Source organism: Pseudophryne corroboree, chromosome 4 (genome assembly GCF_028390025.1).
Source record: "Pseudophryne corroboree isolate aPseCor3 chromosome 4, aPseCor3.hap2, whole genome shotgun sequence".
NCBI classification, from domain to species: domain Eukaryota; kingdom Metazoa; phylum Chordata; class Amphibia; order Anura; family Myobatrachidae; genus Pseudophryne; species Pseudophryne corroboree.
Window position 1 is genome coordinate 932,325,779 of NC_086447.1, and position 19,081 is coordinate 932,344,859.

General features: G+C 49.5%; 1 protein-coding gene across 12 annotated transcripts in view; it reads right to left on the minus strand.

Annotated features, from left to right (window-relative positions):
• The window catches only part of LOC134910737 (spermatogenesis-associated protein 7-like), a 402,706-nt gene that overhangs the window by 175,896 nt on the left and 207,729 nt on the right, over positions 1-19,081 (minus strand). For 11 of the 12 annotated variants that reach the window (XR_010176279.1, XM_063919092.1, XM_063919087.1 and 8 more), the window contains one exon: positions 355-402. The exons of the other annotated variant lie outside the window; for it this stretch is intronic. Coding sequence is in view for 10 of the 11 variants with exons in the window: in XM_063919092.1 (XP_063775162.1) it covers positions 355-402 (48 nt within the window). In the remaining variant the exon portion in view is untranslated. The remainder of the gene's footprint in view (positions 1-354; positions 403-19,081) is intronic. 12 annotated transcript variants of the gene reach the window in all.

Here is a 19,081-nt window from a genome sequence, read left to right on the forward strand (position 1 = left end):
CGGTAGTGGAGCGAGGCACCTTGTCCAAAGTTTGCTCACCATGCGAGGGGACACAGTGCACTACTTCGGCTTCCCGGTCACTGTACGCAGATAACGACACAAAAAAACCCTCATGTCGACCTTTTGACCTGTCGACCTAGCACATGTCGACCTCGAAACCTGTCAACCTTCCAACCCTGTCGACCTAGTGACTGTCGACCTATAGTGGTCGACCTAAACATTGTCGACCTAGACACCGTCGATTTGATGATCCACACCCATAGACACAGCACATTTTAAAATGATTTGAAAGATTATTATTTATAGGTAAACATCTATTACAGTCATTTTTCAGCGTTCTGTGGAACTACTTACATTTCACGCTGCTTGATAAACTCTTTGGTGCAGACGTATCGACTGCGGCTGATAGAAAAAAAACCACAATGACATCAGTCGTAATCTTCTTATATATCCCAGTTACACGTATAATAAAGTGCTGTATAAGATGAAAATGCGGTGCGGACACATAAATATAAATGCGAACGCAACACAGGCATTGGCAAATACCGGTAGTCCCCTGCATACTCAGCCAAGCTGCGCACAGACACGCTCCGCCGCCATTTTTCCCATCACAGTGACCGCAAGTGACGTCACATGGCCACCCCAAAAAAGGCCAAGACCTGCCTGCGTTTTAGTCACCATACCCCCGCAACACCACTCCGCCACCCACGACCACCCTGTGAATGCCTCTGCCTGTCAGTCAGGCAAAGGCGTCCACATGACTGCGATGCGATCGCATCTCCCGGGCTGCGCACATACATAATGTGCCCTGTGCGTGCGCACTGGCCCGATAGTTGGGAAAATGTTATGCTTGCTGAATAAGGCCTAATTCAGACCTGATCGCAACAGCAAACTTTTCCTCTAATGGGCAAAACCATGCTGCACTGCAGGGGGGGGCAGATGTAACATGTGCAGAGAGAGTTAGATTTGGGTGGGGTGCGTTCAAACTAAAATCTAAATTGCAGTGTAAAAAATAGGAATTTAATACCTACCAGTAATTCCTTTTCTCCTAGTCCAAAGTGGATACTGGAGTCTTGTACTTTAGTACCATGGGGTATAGATTGGGTCCACTGGAGCCTGGCACTTTAAAAACCTTTAGTGTGTATATGTGTGCTGGCTCCTCCCTTCTATGCCCCTCCTACCAGACTCAGTCTAGGAAAACTGTGCCTGAGGAGACGGACATAATATGAGAGAAAAGACAATATAACAGCGGTGAGGCAACAAGCCAACACACAACCATGGGGGTAATTCCAAGTTGATCGCAGCAGGAAATTTTTTAGCAGTTGGGCAAAACCATGTGCACTGCAGGGGGTGGCAGATGTAACATGTGCAGAGAGAGTTAGATTTGGGTGGGGTGTATTCAAACTGAAATCTAAATTGCATTGTAAAAATAAAGCAGCCAGTATTTACCCTGCACAGAAACAAAATAACCCACCCAAATCTAACTCTCTCTGCACATGTTACATCTGCCCCACCTGCAGTGCACATGGTTTTGCCCAATTGCTAACAAACTTGCTGCTGCGATCAACTCAGAATTACCCCCCATAAACGGAAGGAGGGTGCTAACCAGAACAGAGGATAGCAACACCAACCCAACCCGGATATTACAGCTATCCCAACAATATAACAGGACCACAACGCCAGTCCAACCAAATACTTACACAGGTAAGCAGGAACGAAGCACTGAGGCGGCCAACCAGTATCCACTATGGACTACGAGAAAAGGAATTACCGGTAGGTATTACTTTCCTTTTTTCTCTTACGTCCTAGTGGATACTGGGGTCTTGTACTTTAGTACCATGGGGAAGTCCCAAAGCTCCCAAACGGGTGGGAGAGTGCTGAGACCCCTGCAAAACCGCCTGACCAAACTGAAGGTCATGCTTGGCCAAGGTATCAAACCTATAGAATTTGACAAACGTGTTCGAACTAGACCAAGTAGCAGCTTGGTACAATTGTAGGGCCGATACACCCCGGGCAGCCGCCCAGGAAGATCCCACCGACACTTGTCAAGTGGGCCTGAATAGACGTTGGCAGGGGCAGAGCCGCCGAAGTATACGCCTGTTGAATGGTCAACCTGAGCCATCGAGCAATTGATTACTTAGAAGCCGGCCGACCAATCTTGGAGGCATCATAAAGGACAAACAGCGAGTCAGATTTCCGATGACGGGCCGTCCTTTTGACATAAATCCACAAGGCCCTGACCACATCCAAAGACTCAGGACCAACGGAAGCGTCAGATAACACTGGAACCACAATAGGTTGATTCACATGAAAGGCTGACACCACTTTAGGCATAAACTGAGGACGGGTCCTAAGTTCCGCTCTGTCTTCATGAAATATCGAAATAGAGCTCTTACAGGATAAGGCCCCTAACTCAGAGACATGCCTGGCAGACGTCAATGCTAACAACATCACCGTCTTTCAGGTGAGAAATTGTAACTCCACCCTATGTAAGGGTTCAAACCAGTCCGACTGGAGAAAGGACAGAACCATATTGAGGTCCCACGGAGCCGTGGGAGGTACAAAGGGTGGTTGCAAATTAAGAACTCCCTTCAGGAAAGTTTGTACTTCTGGCAACACAGCAAGCTTTTTCTGGAAGAAAATAGAGAACGCAGAAATGTAAACTTTGATGGAGCCTAAACATAGGCCCATATCCACTCCCGCTTGCAGGAAAAGTAGAAAACGGACAATTCTAAATTCCTTGGGAGAAACCTTTCTACGTTCACAGCAGGAAACATACTTTTTCCAGATACGATGATAATGTTTTGATGTAACCATCTTCCTGGCCTGGATCATGGTGGAAATGACCCTGGAGGGAAGACCCTCTCTAGCTAGAATTTCCCTCTCAACTTCCAAGCCATCATATGCAGCCGCTGTAAATCTGGACAGACAAACGGACCTTGCCGAAGAAAATCGTTATGGAGCGGCAGAGGCCAGGGATCCTCCAGCGCCATGGTTAGGAGGTCCGAGTACCACGCCCGTCGAGGCCAATCAGGGGCAATTAGAATTGCCTAAATGCTTTCCCTTCTTAGTTTTTAAAAGAACTCTGGGGATTAGTGGTAGAGGAGGGAACAGGTAAACAAACTAGTACATCCACGGTGTCGTCAGCAAGTCCACTGCAACAGCCTGCGGATCCCTCGTTCTGGAACAGTAATGGCATAGCTTCTTGTTGAGTCGAGAAGCCATCAGTTCTATCTGCGGACAGCTCCACCGGTGAATTAACTGTTGAAACACCTGGGGATGTAGGCCCCATTCCCCCAGATGGAGGTCGTGTCTGCTGAGAAAGTTTGCTTCCCAGTTGTCCACTCCTAGAATGAATATGGCTAAGATGGCCCTTCCATTGGCCTCTGCCCAGAGGAGGATTTTTGCCTCTGCCCAGAGGAGGATTTTTGACACCTCTCGCATCGCCCCTTGTCGGTTTATGTACGCCACCGCCGTGGCGTTGTCTGACTGAACCTGGATCGCCTGATCCGGCAGAAGCCTGCAGAAGGGTATTGTAAATTGCCCTGAGTTCCAGGATGTTTATCGGCAGAACCGATTCCTGTCTCGACCATGTCCCTTGGAACTGGGCCCCTTGGGTCACAGCCCCCCAACTCCGGAGGCTGGCATCCATTGTCAGTTGAATCCACGAGTGGATGTTGAAACTCCTGCCCTCTACCAGGTGAGGAATTTGTAGCCACCATAATAGAGAAATCCGGGCTTTCGGAGATAAGCTCACTTCCTGATGCATGTGAAGGTGAGACCCTGACCATTTGTTCAGCAGATCCAACTGAAATGTTTGGGCATGAAATCTGCCGTATTGGATTGCCTTGTAAGCAGCCACCATCTTGCCCAGTAATCGGGTGCAAAGATGTATGGATACTCTGCGAGGACTGAGCACCTGGATAGTCAAGGCCTTGTCCATCGGTAGAAACACCCTTTGAGACACTGTATCCAGTATCATTCCCAGGAACTGAAGACGTTGGGTCAGTTCCAGGTGAGATTTCTGAAAATGTAGCATCCACCCATGATCCGTGAGTAAGCGAGTTGTCAGATCGATGCTGTGCAGCAGATGTTCTCTGGACACAGCCTTTATCAGGAGATCGTCCAAGAAGGGGATTATGTTCACTCCCATCAGCATCATTTCCACCATGACCTTGGTGAAGACTCTCGGAGCTGTGGATAATCCGAAGGGTAAGGCCTGAAACTGGAAATGATCGTCCAATATGGCGAATCTGAGGTAAGCCTGATGAGGGGGCCACATGGGAATGTGTAGGTAAGCATCCTTGATGTCCAGAGACACCAGGAACTCCCCCTCCTACAGAGCGGACACCACCACCCGCAGGGATTCCATCTTGAATTTGAACACCCGCAGATACGGGTCCAGAGACTTCAGGTTCAAGATAGGGCGCAACAAACTGTCTGGTTTGGGAATGACAAAAAGACTGGTGTAAAAACCCCTGTTGTGTAATGGAGGAGGTACCGGTACCACCACCCCTGTCTGCAAAAGTTTTTGAATAGCCTCTTGCAAGGTAACTTTTGCTGCAGGTAAAGCTGGTAAGCCCGACTTGAAAAATCTGTGAGGAGGGAGTGTTTGAAACTCCAGCCAGTATCCTTGGGAAATGAGATCCCTCACCCAAGGATCCCGGCAGGACTCCGCCCACACGTGGGTGAAGTGTTGAAGGTGGGCACCTACCTGAAAGTCGCCCTGCTGCTGGGGCCAACCGTCACGCGGAAGGCTTAGCGGCAGGGGATCCGGTGGTCTGGTCCAGGGAGACAGCAGGTGCAGGTTTACGGGACTTACCACGAGATCCTTTTGAAGTGGTGAAGACTCCACGGCCCTTGCCTCTGAACCTTGCCACATGAAAGGACTGCATGGAGGGTCCTGTGTAAGAACGTCTAGCAGGTGGCACAGCCGACGGCAGATAGGTAGACTTATCCGCCGTTGCTAGGGAGATCCATTTATTTATTTTGTCTCCAAACAAGGCATCACCTGTAAAGGGAAGATTTTCTACACCCTTTTTGGAATCAGCGTCTGCTGACCACTGATGTAACCACAGAATTCTGCGCGCCGAAACAGCCATTGCCGTAGTGCGGCCATTAATCTTACACAACTCCATAATAGCCTCGCTCATAAAATTTGCACCATCCTGTATATGTTGCAGCAGAGTAACTACCTCTCCACGGGCAAAGTGTCTGAACCATCATTAACGTTATCAGACCACTTGACTATCGCCCTGGAAATCCACCCACAAACAATTGTGGGGCGTTGAGCAGCTCCTGCCGCCATATAGATTGCCTTGAGCGTGGTCTCAATCTTACGGTCAGTTGGCTCTTTTAGGAGTATAGCACCTGGCACCAGCAGTACCAATTTCTTAGACAGTCTGGACACAGACGTATCGACTGACTGGGGGTTCCCATGCCTTCCTTTCCTCATCAGGGAAGGGAAAAATAGTTAAAAACCTTTTTTTTATCAGGGTTTAACCATACCTCCCTAGCCAGGAAGTTTAACTCTTTAGACACAGGAAAGGTTGCTGAGGTCTTTGGTCTAACGTTAAAATACAATTCCTCATTCGGCTCTGACTCCTGATCCAGTGTATGTGAAGAGCCTCTCTCACAGCAAAGATGAGGGCCTCCACCCCTGGGGACAGAGAGCTGTCCTCAGTCATATCATCATCATTATCTACACCAGGCTGATCAGAATCTGACTGGAGCACCTGTGGCAGTGAGCGTTTATGTGAAACCACTAGATGGGGCTGAGAAGCCTTCTTGGAATCTGCTGCCCTGGCCACACAATCAATAGGATGCTTCAACACCTGTCTCTCTCTTTTAGCTGCAGCTAAATCTGAATTAGCATTCTGAATCATGCTTGTAAAGCTAACCAGCCAGTCAGGTACCTGTGGACTGTGTCCTAGTGGAGATCAGTAACATTACTCACACATGAGTGACCCCGCTGAAGACGGGGTTGAGTTACAGGCAGTACAAATTACCATGTCCACAGACATCCTTTACAAATGTAAAACAACACAGCCCACTGACTAAACACCTCCAAACAGACCCTATAGAGCCCTTGGAGTGACACCGAGGAGCGGACACCAGCACACAGAACACACAGCAGTATAAGTGTAACTAAGTGTATGACCTGATAATAGTGCAGCGGCGCTACTGCTAGTGTGCTCCCCCCTGTCTACGATCCACTGGTACCAGTACAGAGTCCCGTAGCAGCGTGGGTTTCTGGAGGAGCAGCATGTATGCAGCCTTGATCCGCAGCAGCAGGAAAATGGTGCCTTCCCGCCTCAGGTCCCGCTTCGGGAAGCCCCGCCCACTGTAATAGCGCGCGGTCCCTAATTAACAGTTTATACTGGCTATGTTAGAAATACAGCAGAAATATGCAGACAGTACACACAAAGCCTGTTTGTGACAGTGAGCACTGAGGGGCATCTACCCTTTGCCAGTTTGTCCGCGGCGGGCACCGCAGCTCTGGGCCCGTGACCGCCGCGCGACTTGCCGCCAAAACTGCACCGAGGACCCGCTAACCAGGGACCCGGTGTAACACTCACCGCACCTGACGATCTTTGGCATCTGTTAGAGGGTGGCGGCTAGCTGCTGGAGTGGGCACACATACTAACGATGTGTGATCAGCACCTCAGGAGCTCAGTGTCCTGTCAGCTGGGATATGAACCATTAACCCTCAGGAGGTTGGTTCGGTCCCCCCTCTAAGTCCCACGAAGCAGGTAGACTGGTTGCCAACCAGAGCTACCTGAAAATAATAAACTAAAATAAAAAATAAAGGAAACTCTCTGCACCCGGCTCCTTGGGCACATTTTTCTAAACTGAGTCTGGTAGGAGGGGCATAGAGGGGAGGAGCCAGCACACACATACACACACTAAGGGTTTTTAAAGTGCCAGGCTCCAATGGACCCAATCTATACCCCATGGTACTAAAGTACAAGACCCCAGTATCCACTAGGACATAAGAGAAATAAAGCAGCCAGTATTTACCCTGCCCAGAAACAAAATAACCCACCCAAATCTAACTCTCTCTGCACATGTTACATCTGCCCCACCTGCACTACACATGGTTTTGCCTATTAGAGAAAGATTTTCTTTTGCGATCAGGTCTGAATTAGGCCCTGGAATCAGAGCAGAGATTATATGTGTATATACCACGGCACAGTGATTCTAAAATGCAGATTTGTGACCAGAGGAGGAAGCAGCCGCTGTGACAGCGCAGGGATGGTATAATATTGTAATATTCACACATAACAGAGTTCTAATGGGATTAGGATAAAACCCTTATTAATTTAATAAAATCCACAAAGGGAGAGGAATAAAGGACGTCACCTCCCTGCGCGTCGGACAGATCCCATTACCGGAATGAATAAAGTATCACAGGAACAGTGCAGAGCATACGGCTAAGGTAGGAAAGGTGATTGTAATCGGATCACAAACAGAAGTTACTGAGATTTACGTTGCAATAAATATTATTATTATTATTATTAGTAACCTTATGTATCATGGGATTTGGCAGTGTACACTATCGTCGCTACTATTAGCGCACAAGTGGTAGTGTTAGGGGTTTGCGGGCTTATCAGTGCCGCTGTCCTGACGCAGTAATGACTTTTCCGGTAGGTTTGGCTCTGTCGCTGTGAATAACGGAGCGTTACAGTATAAAATATTAATGTTTATTTATATCGCACTTTTGTTCAGAAGGATATGCTGGTGTCACATGTACAAGGCCAGCCAATAGCAGGCCTCCACATCAGTGCGCAGGCTATATGATCCTTCTCAGGTTGCCAGACGGTGCGCTTCTGCGTTATCTCCTGCTGTTCCCGATGCTGGGGGTCTTCCCGCTGTTATCCAACTTCTCCTTCCCTGCTCCCTCGCTCCTGATATCATTGTGCCTCATTGTCATCTGTTCATTCTGCCAGTGATGTCCTGGTACCTCGTACCCTGAGCCGTTTCTTGCGGCGGATGAGGTGTGCACTCCCACGGCTCTTGGTGGCTCAGTTTGTGCTCCCCCTCCTCCCCGACATTACTACTCCGCTCGGGGGGGGGGGGGGGGGGGGAGCGGAGATTCGTGCAATGATGCGTTTGCATCGTGATGTCACAACGCAAACGCGTCACTACACGAAACTCCACCCCCGAGCAGAGTACTGATGACGGGGAGGAGGGACACAGCGGGCAAGCTAGGAGGAGGGAGAAGCGAGCCGGCGCGGGCCGAAAATCGGGAAGCGGGATGGAAGAGCACCTCTGGCCGGTGGATGCCACTGCAAACGTAAGTATAACGTTCTCTTTTTTTCTCTCTCTCTCTTTGTAGAAGGGGATTCTGCCTGCTATAATGTGTAAAATGGGGACTCTTGCTTGCCGTAATGTGTAAAATGGGTACTCTGCCTGCTATAATGTGTAAAATGGGGACTCTTGCTTGCCGTAATGTGTAAAATGGGTACTCTGCCTGCTATAATGTGTAAAATGGGGACTCTGCCTGCAATAAAGTGTAAAATGGGGACTCTGCCTGCTATAATGTGTAAAATGGGGACTCTTGCTTGCCGTAATGTGTAAAATGGGTACTCTGCCTGCTATAATGTGTAAAATGGGGACTCTTGCTTGCCGTAATGTGTAAAATGGGTACTCTGCCTGCTATAATGTGTAAAATGGGGACTCTGCCTGCAATAAAGTGTAAAATGGGGACTCTGCCTGCTATAATGTGTAAAATGGGGACTCTTGCTTGCCGTAATGTGTAAAATGGGTACTCTGCCTGCTATAATGTGTAAAATGAGGACTCTTGCTTGCCGTAATGTGTAAAATGGGTACTCTGCCTGCTATAATGTGTAAAATGGGGACTCTTGCTTGCCGTAATGTGTAAAATGGGTACTCTGCCTGCTATAATGTGTAAAATGGGGACTCTGCCTGCAATAAAGTGTAAAATGGGGACTCTGCCTGCTATAATGTGTAAAATGGGGACTCTGCCTGCCGTAATGTGTAAAATGGGGACTCTGCCTGCTATAATGTGTAAAATGGGGACTTTGCCTGCTATAATGTGTAAAATGGGGACTCTGCCTGCTATAATGTGTAAAATGGGTACTCTGCCTGCTATAATGTGTAAAATGGGGACTCTGCTTGCCGTAATGTGTAAAATGGGTACTCTGCCTGCCGTAATGTGTAAAATGGGGACACGTGCCTGCCGTAATGTGTAAAATGGGTACTCTGCCTGCTATAATGTGTAAAATTGGGACTCTGCCTGCAATAATGTGTAAAATGGGGACTCTGCCTGCTATAATGTGTAAAATGGGGACTCTGCCTGCTATAATGTGTAAAATGGGGACTTTGCCTGCTATAATGTGTAAAATGGGGACTCTGCCTGCTATAATGTGTAAAATGGGGACTTTGCCTGCTATAATGTGTAAAATGGGGACTCTGCCTGCCGTAATGTGTAAAATGGGGACTCTGCCTGCTATAATGTGTAAAATGGGGACACGTGCCTGCCGTAATGTGTAAAATGGGTACTCTGCCTGCTATAATGTGTAAAATGGGGACTCTTGCCTGCCGTAATGTGTAAAATGGGTACTCTGCCTGCTATAATGTATAAAATGGGTACTCTGCCTGCAATAATGTGTAAAATGGGGACTCTGCCTGCTATAATGTGTAAAATGGGGACTCTGCCTGCTATAATGTGTAAAATGGGGACTCTGCCTGCTATAATGTGTAAAATGGGGACTCTGCCTGCCGTAATGTGTAAAATGGGTACTCTGCCTGCTATAATGTGTAAAATGGGGACACGTGCCTGCCGTAATGTGTAAAATGGGGACTCTGCCAGCTATAATGTGTAAAATGGGGACCCTGCCTGCTATAATGTGTAAAATGGGTACTCTGCCTGCTATAATGTGTAAAATGGGGACACGTGCCTGCCGTAATGTGTGAAATGGGGACTCTGCCTGCTGTAATGTGTAAAATGGGGGCTCTTGCCTGCTGTAATGTGTAAAATGGGGGCTCTTGCCTGCCGTAATGTGTAAAATGGGGGCTCTTGCCTGCCGTAATGTGTAAAATAGGGACACTTGCCTGCCGTACTGTGTAAAATGGGGACACTTGCCTGCCGTACTGTGTAAAATTGGGACTCTTGTCTGCCGTACTGTGTAAAATGGGAACACCTGCCTGCCGTACTGTGTAAAATGGGGACTCTTGCCTGCCGTACTGTGTAAAATGGGGACACTTGCCTGCTGTACTGTGTAAAATTGGGACTCTTGTCTGCCGTACTGTGTAAAATGGGGACACGCGCCTGCCGTAATGTGTAAAATGGGGACACTTGCCTGCCGTAATGTGTAAAATGGGGACACTTGCCTGCCGTAATGTGTAAAATGGGGACTCTTGCCTGCCGTACTGTATAAAATGGGGACTCTTGCTTGACGTACTGTGTAAAATGGGGATTTAATGTATCAAGGGCATTGCGGTGTGTGGCATAATATGGTGCAGGGGGCATTGCGGTGTGTGGCATAATATGGTGCAGGGGGCATTGCGGTGTGTGGCATAGTATGGTGCAGGGGCATTACGATGTAGGGCTTAATATGGTAGATTTTTTTCCCCTGTGGTGGCCGCGATCTGTTGGTGCAGGGTCAAAAACTGGGGTGTAAGGTAGTTTTTCCAGATGTGGCCACGCCCATTTTAATGAGACCACGCCCATTTTAGTGAGGGCACGCCTACTTGCCTGGTGTGCACGCGCACATTTGTTATTCTTATATCTATGGGGGGGGGGCCGCATCTTTTTTTTATGTCAATGGGGGGGGGCACATTTTTAAATCTCGCACTGGGAGCCAAATTGACTAGAAACGGCGTTGCTCGTACCCCATTGTCCTCTGTTCCACATATGGCACTTACACAGGAGGCCATGAAGAGCGTGGTCCATATATCTTGCCGGGGACCCTGTTAGACTCTGTAGTGAATAGCGACATGCCGGCCTGACTGAATTGGCTCCATTTCATCTTAGTGAATCACGATGAGGGGAAAGGAATTGGTTCAGCACAACTGCAGCAGCTCCTGCCACAAGATCTCTACCCTCCTTATAGTTAAGTGAGGGGACTGAAAATGTACTTTTTTGGTGGACGTTTGTTTTGCCAATCACTATGTCCCTAGTTCTGCCAGCACGCCAAGAACGCAACACGGTTGGTGGAGTGGTTAGTATTGCTGTCTCGCAGAACTGAGGCTTTGAGTTCAGTTGCCACCCATGGCCCATCTGTGTGGAGTGTGTATGTTCTCCCTGAGCTTGCATGGGCTTCCTCCCACACTCCACAACACTGAAAATGATACTGTTATGTGTCATAGCATCCAACACACGTGATACATGGGGCTATAGTCTACTTATTATAGGTATCTCATCCCAGTTACCTCTGTAGATTATGGGGGTCATTCCAAGTTGATCGCTCAGTGCCGTTTTTCGCAGTGCAGCAAACAGGTTACTACTGCGCATGCGTGTCGCACAGGTATAAAGCGGATCGTTGCTGGGCGGTGGATTTAACGAAGAATCCATTCGCACAGCCGATCGCAAGGAGATTGACAGGAAGAAGGCGTTTGTGGGTGGCAACTGATCGTTTTCTGGGAGTGGTTGGAAAAACTCAGACGTGTCCAAGTGTTTGCAGGGCGGGTGTCTGACGTCAATTTTGGCCCCAGACAGGCTGAAGTGATCGCAGCGGCTGAGTAAGTTTTGAGCTACTCAGAAACTGCAAAAAACGTTTTCGTCCCGCTCGGCTGCACAAGCGATCGCACACTTGCAACGCTAAAATACACTCCCCCGTAGGCGCCGACTAAGCATTTGCACGGCTGCAAAAAGTAGCTAGCGAGCGATCAACTTGGAATGAGGGCCTAGGTGCCCAGAAAAAAACAATATCCTCAGTAAATGTCTAAGTAAACTGTCACAAAATCAGATATTTTGGGGTAAATTTACTAAGATGGGAGTTCTATTTTATTGCCCATAGCAACCAATCAGATTCTACTTCTCATTTATCTAGTACTTTCTAGAAGATAATAGCTGGAATTTGATTGGTTGCTATGGGCAACATCCTATCTTAAATAGAACTCCCATCTTAGTAAATTTACCCCTTAGGCGGGTGTGGTCTATCTTAGTGACGTTCACAATGCTGACATTAACTACGTCAGCATGACTATGTCCATATGGTTTTTACGTCGACATTGTTCATGCCAAAACTGATGTAATGTGGACGTTGTCAGAATGTCGGCACTGTGCTTTCATTCTTATTCTATCTGTATCCCTAACCCTAATGGAAGCGTCCACATTGTGACATTTCTGATGTCGACATTCTCTCAGTGTGTCGACATTTTGAAGGTATAGACATTAATGATGTTGACATTTTATCTTTGTTGACTTCCTCAATGTCGACCTTCTGCTGTCGGCATTGTGACTGTGTGATTGGTGACATGCTGACTGTACACCGGCGCCGGGAGATGTGTCACCTTCTCAGGTGCGTTTTAGAGGAGGGGACCTGCGTGCAGCCTCCGTCGCCGGCCTCCTCCTCTCCGGCAACTAGCAGACCCTGGCATAAAGCCAGAGCCTATTGCACACGCGCAGGTCTCCGGGAACATGGCGCCCGCACCTTGTTCTCGGGGACACCTCGAGTGCACATGCGCAAATCACTCAGAAATGCCCGTGTTGGCCATTTTCCGAGTGATTTATGTCCGCCCTGTAGGGCCGCCGGAGGGGTAAGTATGCTCTATGGGTGCAGTGTGTGCGGTGTGGGCCCCTCTGGACATGGCACCCATTATAGAAACGCCTACGCACCCTCTTTTACTGCTCAGAAAGCTGACGAATCCCTTATATCTGCCCAGAGAGATGTAGGTCACACGACCTTAGTTACCATGTGTGATCCTGAGGGATGGTCCATATAATAAGATTTTACTTACCGATAAATCTATTTCTCGTAGTCCGTAGTGGATGCTGGGGACTCCGTCAGGACCATGGGGAATAGCGGCTCCGCAGGAGACAGGGCACAAAAGTAAAAGCTTTAGGATCAGGTGGTGTGCACTGGCTCCTCCCCCTATGACCCTCCTCCAAGCCTCAGTTAGGATACTGTGCCCGGACGAGCGTACACAATAAGGAAGGATTTTGAATCCCGGGTAAGACTCATACCAGCCACACCAATCACACTGTACAACCTGTGATCTGAACCCAGTTAACAGCATGATAACAGCGGAGCCTCTGAAAAGATGGCTCACAACAATAATAACCCGATTTTTGTAACAATAACTATGTACAAGTATTGCAGACAATCCGCACTTGGGATGGGCGCCCAGCATCCACTACGGACTACGAGAAATAGATTTATCGGTAAGTAAAATCTTATTTTCTCTGACGTCCTAGTGGATGCTGGGGACTCCGTCAGGACCATGGGGATTATACCAAAGCTCCCAAACGGGCGGGAGAGTGCGGATGACTCTGCAGCACCGAATAAGAGAACTCCAGGTCCTCTTTAGCCAGGGTATCAAATTTGTAGAATTTTATAAACGTGTTCTCCCCCGACCACGTAGCTGCTCGGCAGAGTTGTAATGCCGAGACCCCTCGGGCAGCCGCCCAGGATGAGCCCACCTTCCTTGTGGAATGGGCCTTGACAGATTTAGGCTGTGGCAGGCCTGCCACAGAATGTGCAAGTTGAAATGTGCTACAAATCCAACGAGCAATCGTCTGCTTAGAAGCAAGAGCACCCAGTTTGTTGGGTGCATACAGGATAACAGCGAGTCAGTTTTCCTGACTCCAGCCGTCCTGGAAACCTATATTTTCAGGGCCCTGACAACATCTAGCAACTTGGAGTCCTCCAAGTCCCTAGTAGCCGCAGGTACCACAATAAGCTGGTTCAGGTGAAACGCTGACACCACCTTAGGAAGAAACTGGGGACGAGTCCGCAGCTCTGCCCTGTCCGAATGGACAATCAGATATGGCTTTTGTGAGACAAAGCCGCCAATTCTGACACTCGCCTGGCCGAGGCCAGGGCCAACAGCATGGTCACTTTTCATGTGAGATATTTCAAATCCACAGATTTGAGCGGTTTAAAATGTGATTTGAGGAATCCCAGAACTACGTTGAGATCCCACAGTGCCACTGGAGGCACAAAAAGGGGGTTGTATATGCAATACTCCCTTGACAAACTTCTGGACTTCAGGAACTGAAGCCAATTCTTTCTGGAAGAAAATTGACAGGGCCGAAATTTGAACCTTAATGGACCCCAATTTGAGGCCCATAGACACTCCTGTTTGCAGGAAATGCAGGAATCGACCGAGTTGAAATTTCTTCGTGGGGCCTTCCTGGCCTCACACCACGCAACATATTTTCGCCACATGTGGTGATAATGTTTTGCGGTCACCTCCTTCCTGGCTTTGACCAGGGTAGGAATGACCTCTTCCGGAATGCCTTTTTCCCTTAGGATCTGGCGTTCCACCGCCATGCCGTCAAACGCAGCCGCGGTAAGTCTTGGAACAGACCTGGTACTTGCTGAAGCAAGTCCCTTCTTAGCGGCAGAGGCCATGAGTCCTCTGTGAGCATTTCTTGAAGTTCCGGGTGCCACGTCCTTCTTGGCCAATCCGGAGCCACGAGTATAGTTCTTACTCCTCTACGTCTTATAATTCTCAGTACCTTGGTTATGAGAAGCAGAGGAGGGAACACATACACCGACTGGTACACCCACGGTGTTACCAGAACGTCCACAGATATTGCTTGAGGGTCTCTTGACCTGGCGCAATACCTGTCCAGTTTTTTGTTCAGGCGGGACGCCATCATGTCCACCTTTGGTCTTTCCCAACGGTTCACAATCATGTGGAATACTTCCCGATGAAGTCCCCACTCTCCCGGGTGGAGGTCGTGCCTGCTGAGGAAGTCTGCTTCCCAGTTGTCCACTCCCGGAATGAACACTGCTGACAGTGCTATCACATGATTTTTCGCCCAGCGAAGAATCCTTGCAGTTTCTGCCATTGCCCTCCTGCTTCTTGTGCCGCCCTGTCTGTTTACGTGGGCGACTGCCGTGATGTTGTCCCACTGGATCAATACCGGCTGACCTTGAAGCAGAGGTCTTGCTAAGCTTAGAACATTGTAAATTGCCCTTAGCTCCAGTATATTTATGTGGAGAGAAGTCTCCAGACTTGATCACACTCCCTGGAAATTTTTTCCCTGTGTGACTGCTCCCCAGCCTCTCAGGCTGGCATCCGTGGTCACCAGGACCCAGTCCTGAATGCCGAGTCTGCGGCCCTTTAGTAGATGAGCACTCTGCAGCCACCGCAGAAGAAACACCCTTGTCCTTGGAGACAGGGTTATCCGCTGATGCATCTGAAGATGCGATCCGGACCATTTTTCCAGCAGATCCCACTGAAAAGTTCTTGCGTGAAATCTACCGAATGGAATCGCTTCGTAAGAAGCCACCATTTTTCCCAGGACCCTTGTGCAATGATGCACTGACACTTTTCCTGGTTTTAGGAGGTTCCTGACTAGCTCGGATAACTCCCTGGCTTTCTTCTCCGGGAGAAACACCTTTTTCTGGACTGTGTCCAGAATCATCCCTAGGAACAGCAGACGTGTCGTCGGAAACAGCTGCGGTTTTGGAATATTTAGAATCCACCCGTGCTGTCGTAGAACTACTTGAGATAGTGCTACTCCGACCTCCAACTGTTCTCTGGACCTTGCCCCTATCAGGAGATCGTCCATTTTCTTTGAAGAAGAATCATCATTTCGGCCATTACCTTGGTAAGGACCCGGGGTGCCGTGGACAATCCAACCGGCAGCGTCTGAAACTGATAGTGACAGTTCTGTACCACGAACCTGAGGTACCCTTGGTGAGAAGGGCAAATTGGGACATGGAGGTAAGCATCCCTGATGTCCCGGGACACCATATAGTCCCCTTCTTCCTGGTTCGCTATCACTGCTCTGAGTGACTCCATCTTGATTTGAACCTTTGTATGTAAGTGTTCAACTATTTCAGATTTAGAATAGGTCTCACCGAGCCGTCTGGCTTCAGTACCACAATATAGTGTGGAATAATACCCCTTTCCTTGTTGTAGGAGGGGTACTTTGATTATCACCTGCTGGGAATACAGCTTGTGAATTGTTTCCACTACTGCCTCCCTGTCGGAGGGAGACGTTGGTAAAGCAGACTTCAGGAACCTGCGAGGGGGAGACGTCTCGAATTTCCAATCTGTACCCCTGGGATACTACTTGTAGGATCCAGGGGTCCACTTGCGAGTGAGCCCACTGCGTGCTGAAACTCTTGAGACGACCCCCCCCACCGCACCTGAGTCCGCTTGTACGGCCCCAGCGTCATGCTGAGGACTTGGCAGAAGCGGTGGAGGGCTTCTGTTTCTGGGAATGGGCTGCCTGCTGCAGTCTTCTTCCCTTTCCTCTATCCTATGGCAGATATGACTGGCCTTTTGCCCGCTTGCCCTTATGGGGACGAAAGGACTGAGGCTGAAAAGACGTTGTCTTTTTCTCCTTTATACGGCAATACTTCCATGTGCCGTTTGGAATCTGCATCACCTGACCACTGTCGTGTCCATAAACAACTTCTGGCAGATATGGACATCGCACTTACTCTTGATGCCAGAGTGCAAATATCCCTCTGTGCATCTCGCATATATAGAAATGCATCCTTTAAATGCTCTATAGTCAATAAAATACTGTCCCTGTCAAGGGTATCAATATTTTCAGTCAGGGAATCCGACCAAGCCACCCCAGCGCTGCACATCCAGGCTGAGGCGATCGCTGGTCGCAGTATAACACCAGTATGTGTGTATATACTTTTTAGGATATTTTTCAGCCTCCTATCAGCTGGCTCCTTGAGGGCGGCCCTATCTGGAGACGGTACCGCCACTTGTTTTGATAAGCGTGTGAGCGCCTTATCCACCCTAAGGGGTGTTTCCCAACGCGCCCTAACTTCTGGCGGGAAAGGGTATACCGCCAATAATTTTCTATCGGGGGAAACCCACGCATCATCACACACTTCATTTAATTTATCTGATTCAGGAAAAACTACAGGTAGTTTTTTCACACTCCACATAATACCCTTTTTTGTGGTACTTGTAGTATCAGAAATATGTAACACCTCCTTCATTGCCCTTAACAAGTAACGTGTGGCCCTAAAGGAAAATACGTTTGTTTCTTCACCGTCGACACTGGAGTCAGTGTCCGTGTCTGTGTCTGTGTCGACCGACTGAGGTAAAAGAACGTTTTAACGCCCCTGACGGTGTTTGAGACGCCTGGACAGGTACTAATTGGTTTGCCGGCCGTCTCATGTCGTCAACCGACCTTGCAGCGTGTTGACATTATCACGTAATTCCTTAAATAAGCCATCCATTCCGGTGTCGACTCCCTAGAGAGTGACATCACCATTACAGGCAATTGCTCCGCATCCTCACCAACATCGTCCTCATACATGTCGACACACACGTACCGACACACAGCACACACACAGGGAATGCTCTGATAGAGGACAGGACCCCACTAGCCCTTTGGGGAGACAGAGGGAGAGTTTGCCAGCACACACCAAAAACGCTATAATTATACAGGGACAACCTTTATATAAGTGTTTTTCCCTTATAGCATTTTAATATATATAGTCATATCGCCAAATAAGTGCCCCCCCTCTCTGTTTTAACCCTGTTTCTGTAGTGCAGTGCAGGGGAGAGCCTGGGAGCCTTCCCACCAGCATTTCTGTGAGGGAAAATGGCGCTGTGTGCTGAGGAGAATAGGCCCCGCCCCCTTTTCGGCGGGCTTCTTCTCCCGTTTTTCTGAGACCTGGCAGGGGTTAAATACATCCATATAGCCCCCAGGGGCTATATGTGATGTATTTTTAGCCAGAATAAGGTACTATCATTGCTGCCCAGGGCGCCCCCCCCAGCGCCCTGCACCCTCAGTGACCGCTGCTATGAAGTGTGCTGACAACAATGGCGCACAGCTGCAGTGCTGTGCGCTACCTTATGAAGACTGAAAAGTCTTCTGCCGCCGGTTTCTGGACCTCTTCACTTTTCGGCATCTGCAAGGGGGTCGGCGGCGCGGCTCCGGGACGAACCCCAGGGTGAGACCTGTGTTCCGACTCCCTCTGGAGCTAATGGTGTCCAGTAGCCTAAGAAGCCAATCCATCCTGCACGCAGGTGAGTTCACTTCTCTCCCCTAAGTCCCTCGATGCAGTGAGCCTGTTGCCAGCAGGACTCACTGAAAATAAAAAACCTAACAAAACTTTTACTCTAAGCAGCTCTTTAGGAGAGCCACCTAGATTGCACCCTTCTCGGCCGGGCACAAAAATCTAACAGAAATCTAACTGAGGCTTGGAGGAGGGTCATAGGGGGAGGAGCCAGTGCACACCACCTGATCCTAAAGCTTTTACTTTTGTGCCCTGTCTCCTGCGGAGCCGCTATTCCCCATGGTCCTGACGGAGTCCCCAGCATCCACTAGGACGTCAGAGAAAAGTAACAGTCTGGGGCCTGCAGGAGCGTTTTTGGCTTGTAAATGATTGCCGCTTTAAAAAAACCCTCAGAGATCGTCCAGCATCCTGCACCTCCGGCAAACGCGAACCCTATTACATACTGTATGCCTGTGTCTGCGTCCTGCACCCAGCTGCCCGTGTCTGCGTCCTGCACCCAGCTGCCCGTGTCTGCGGCCCGCACCGAGCTGCCTGTGTCTGCGTCCTGCACCCAGCTGCCTGTGTCTGCGTCCTGCACCCAGCTGCCCGTGTCTGCGGCCCGCACCGAGCTGCCTGTGTCTGCGTCCTGCACCCAGCTGCCCTTGTCTGCGTCCTGCACCCAGCTGCCCGTGTCTGCGGCCCGCACCTAGCTGCCCGTGTCTGCGGCCCGCACCGAGCTGCCCGTGTCTGCGTCCTGCACCCAGCTGCCCGTGTCTGCGGCCCGCACCTAGCTGCCCGTGTCTGCGGCCCGCACCGAGCTGCCCGTGTCTGCGTCCTGCACCCAGCTGCCCGTGTCTGCGTCCCGCACCTAGCTGCCCGTGTCTGCGTCCTGCACCCAGCTGCCCGTGTCTGCGGCCCGCACCCAGCTGCCCGTGTCTGCGGCCCGCACCTAGCTGCCTGTG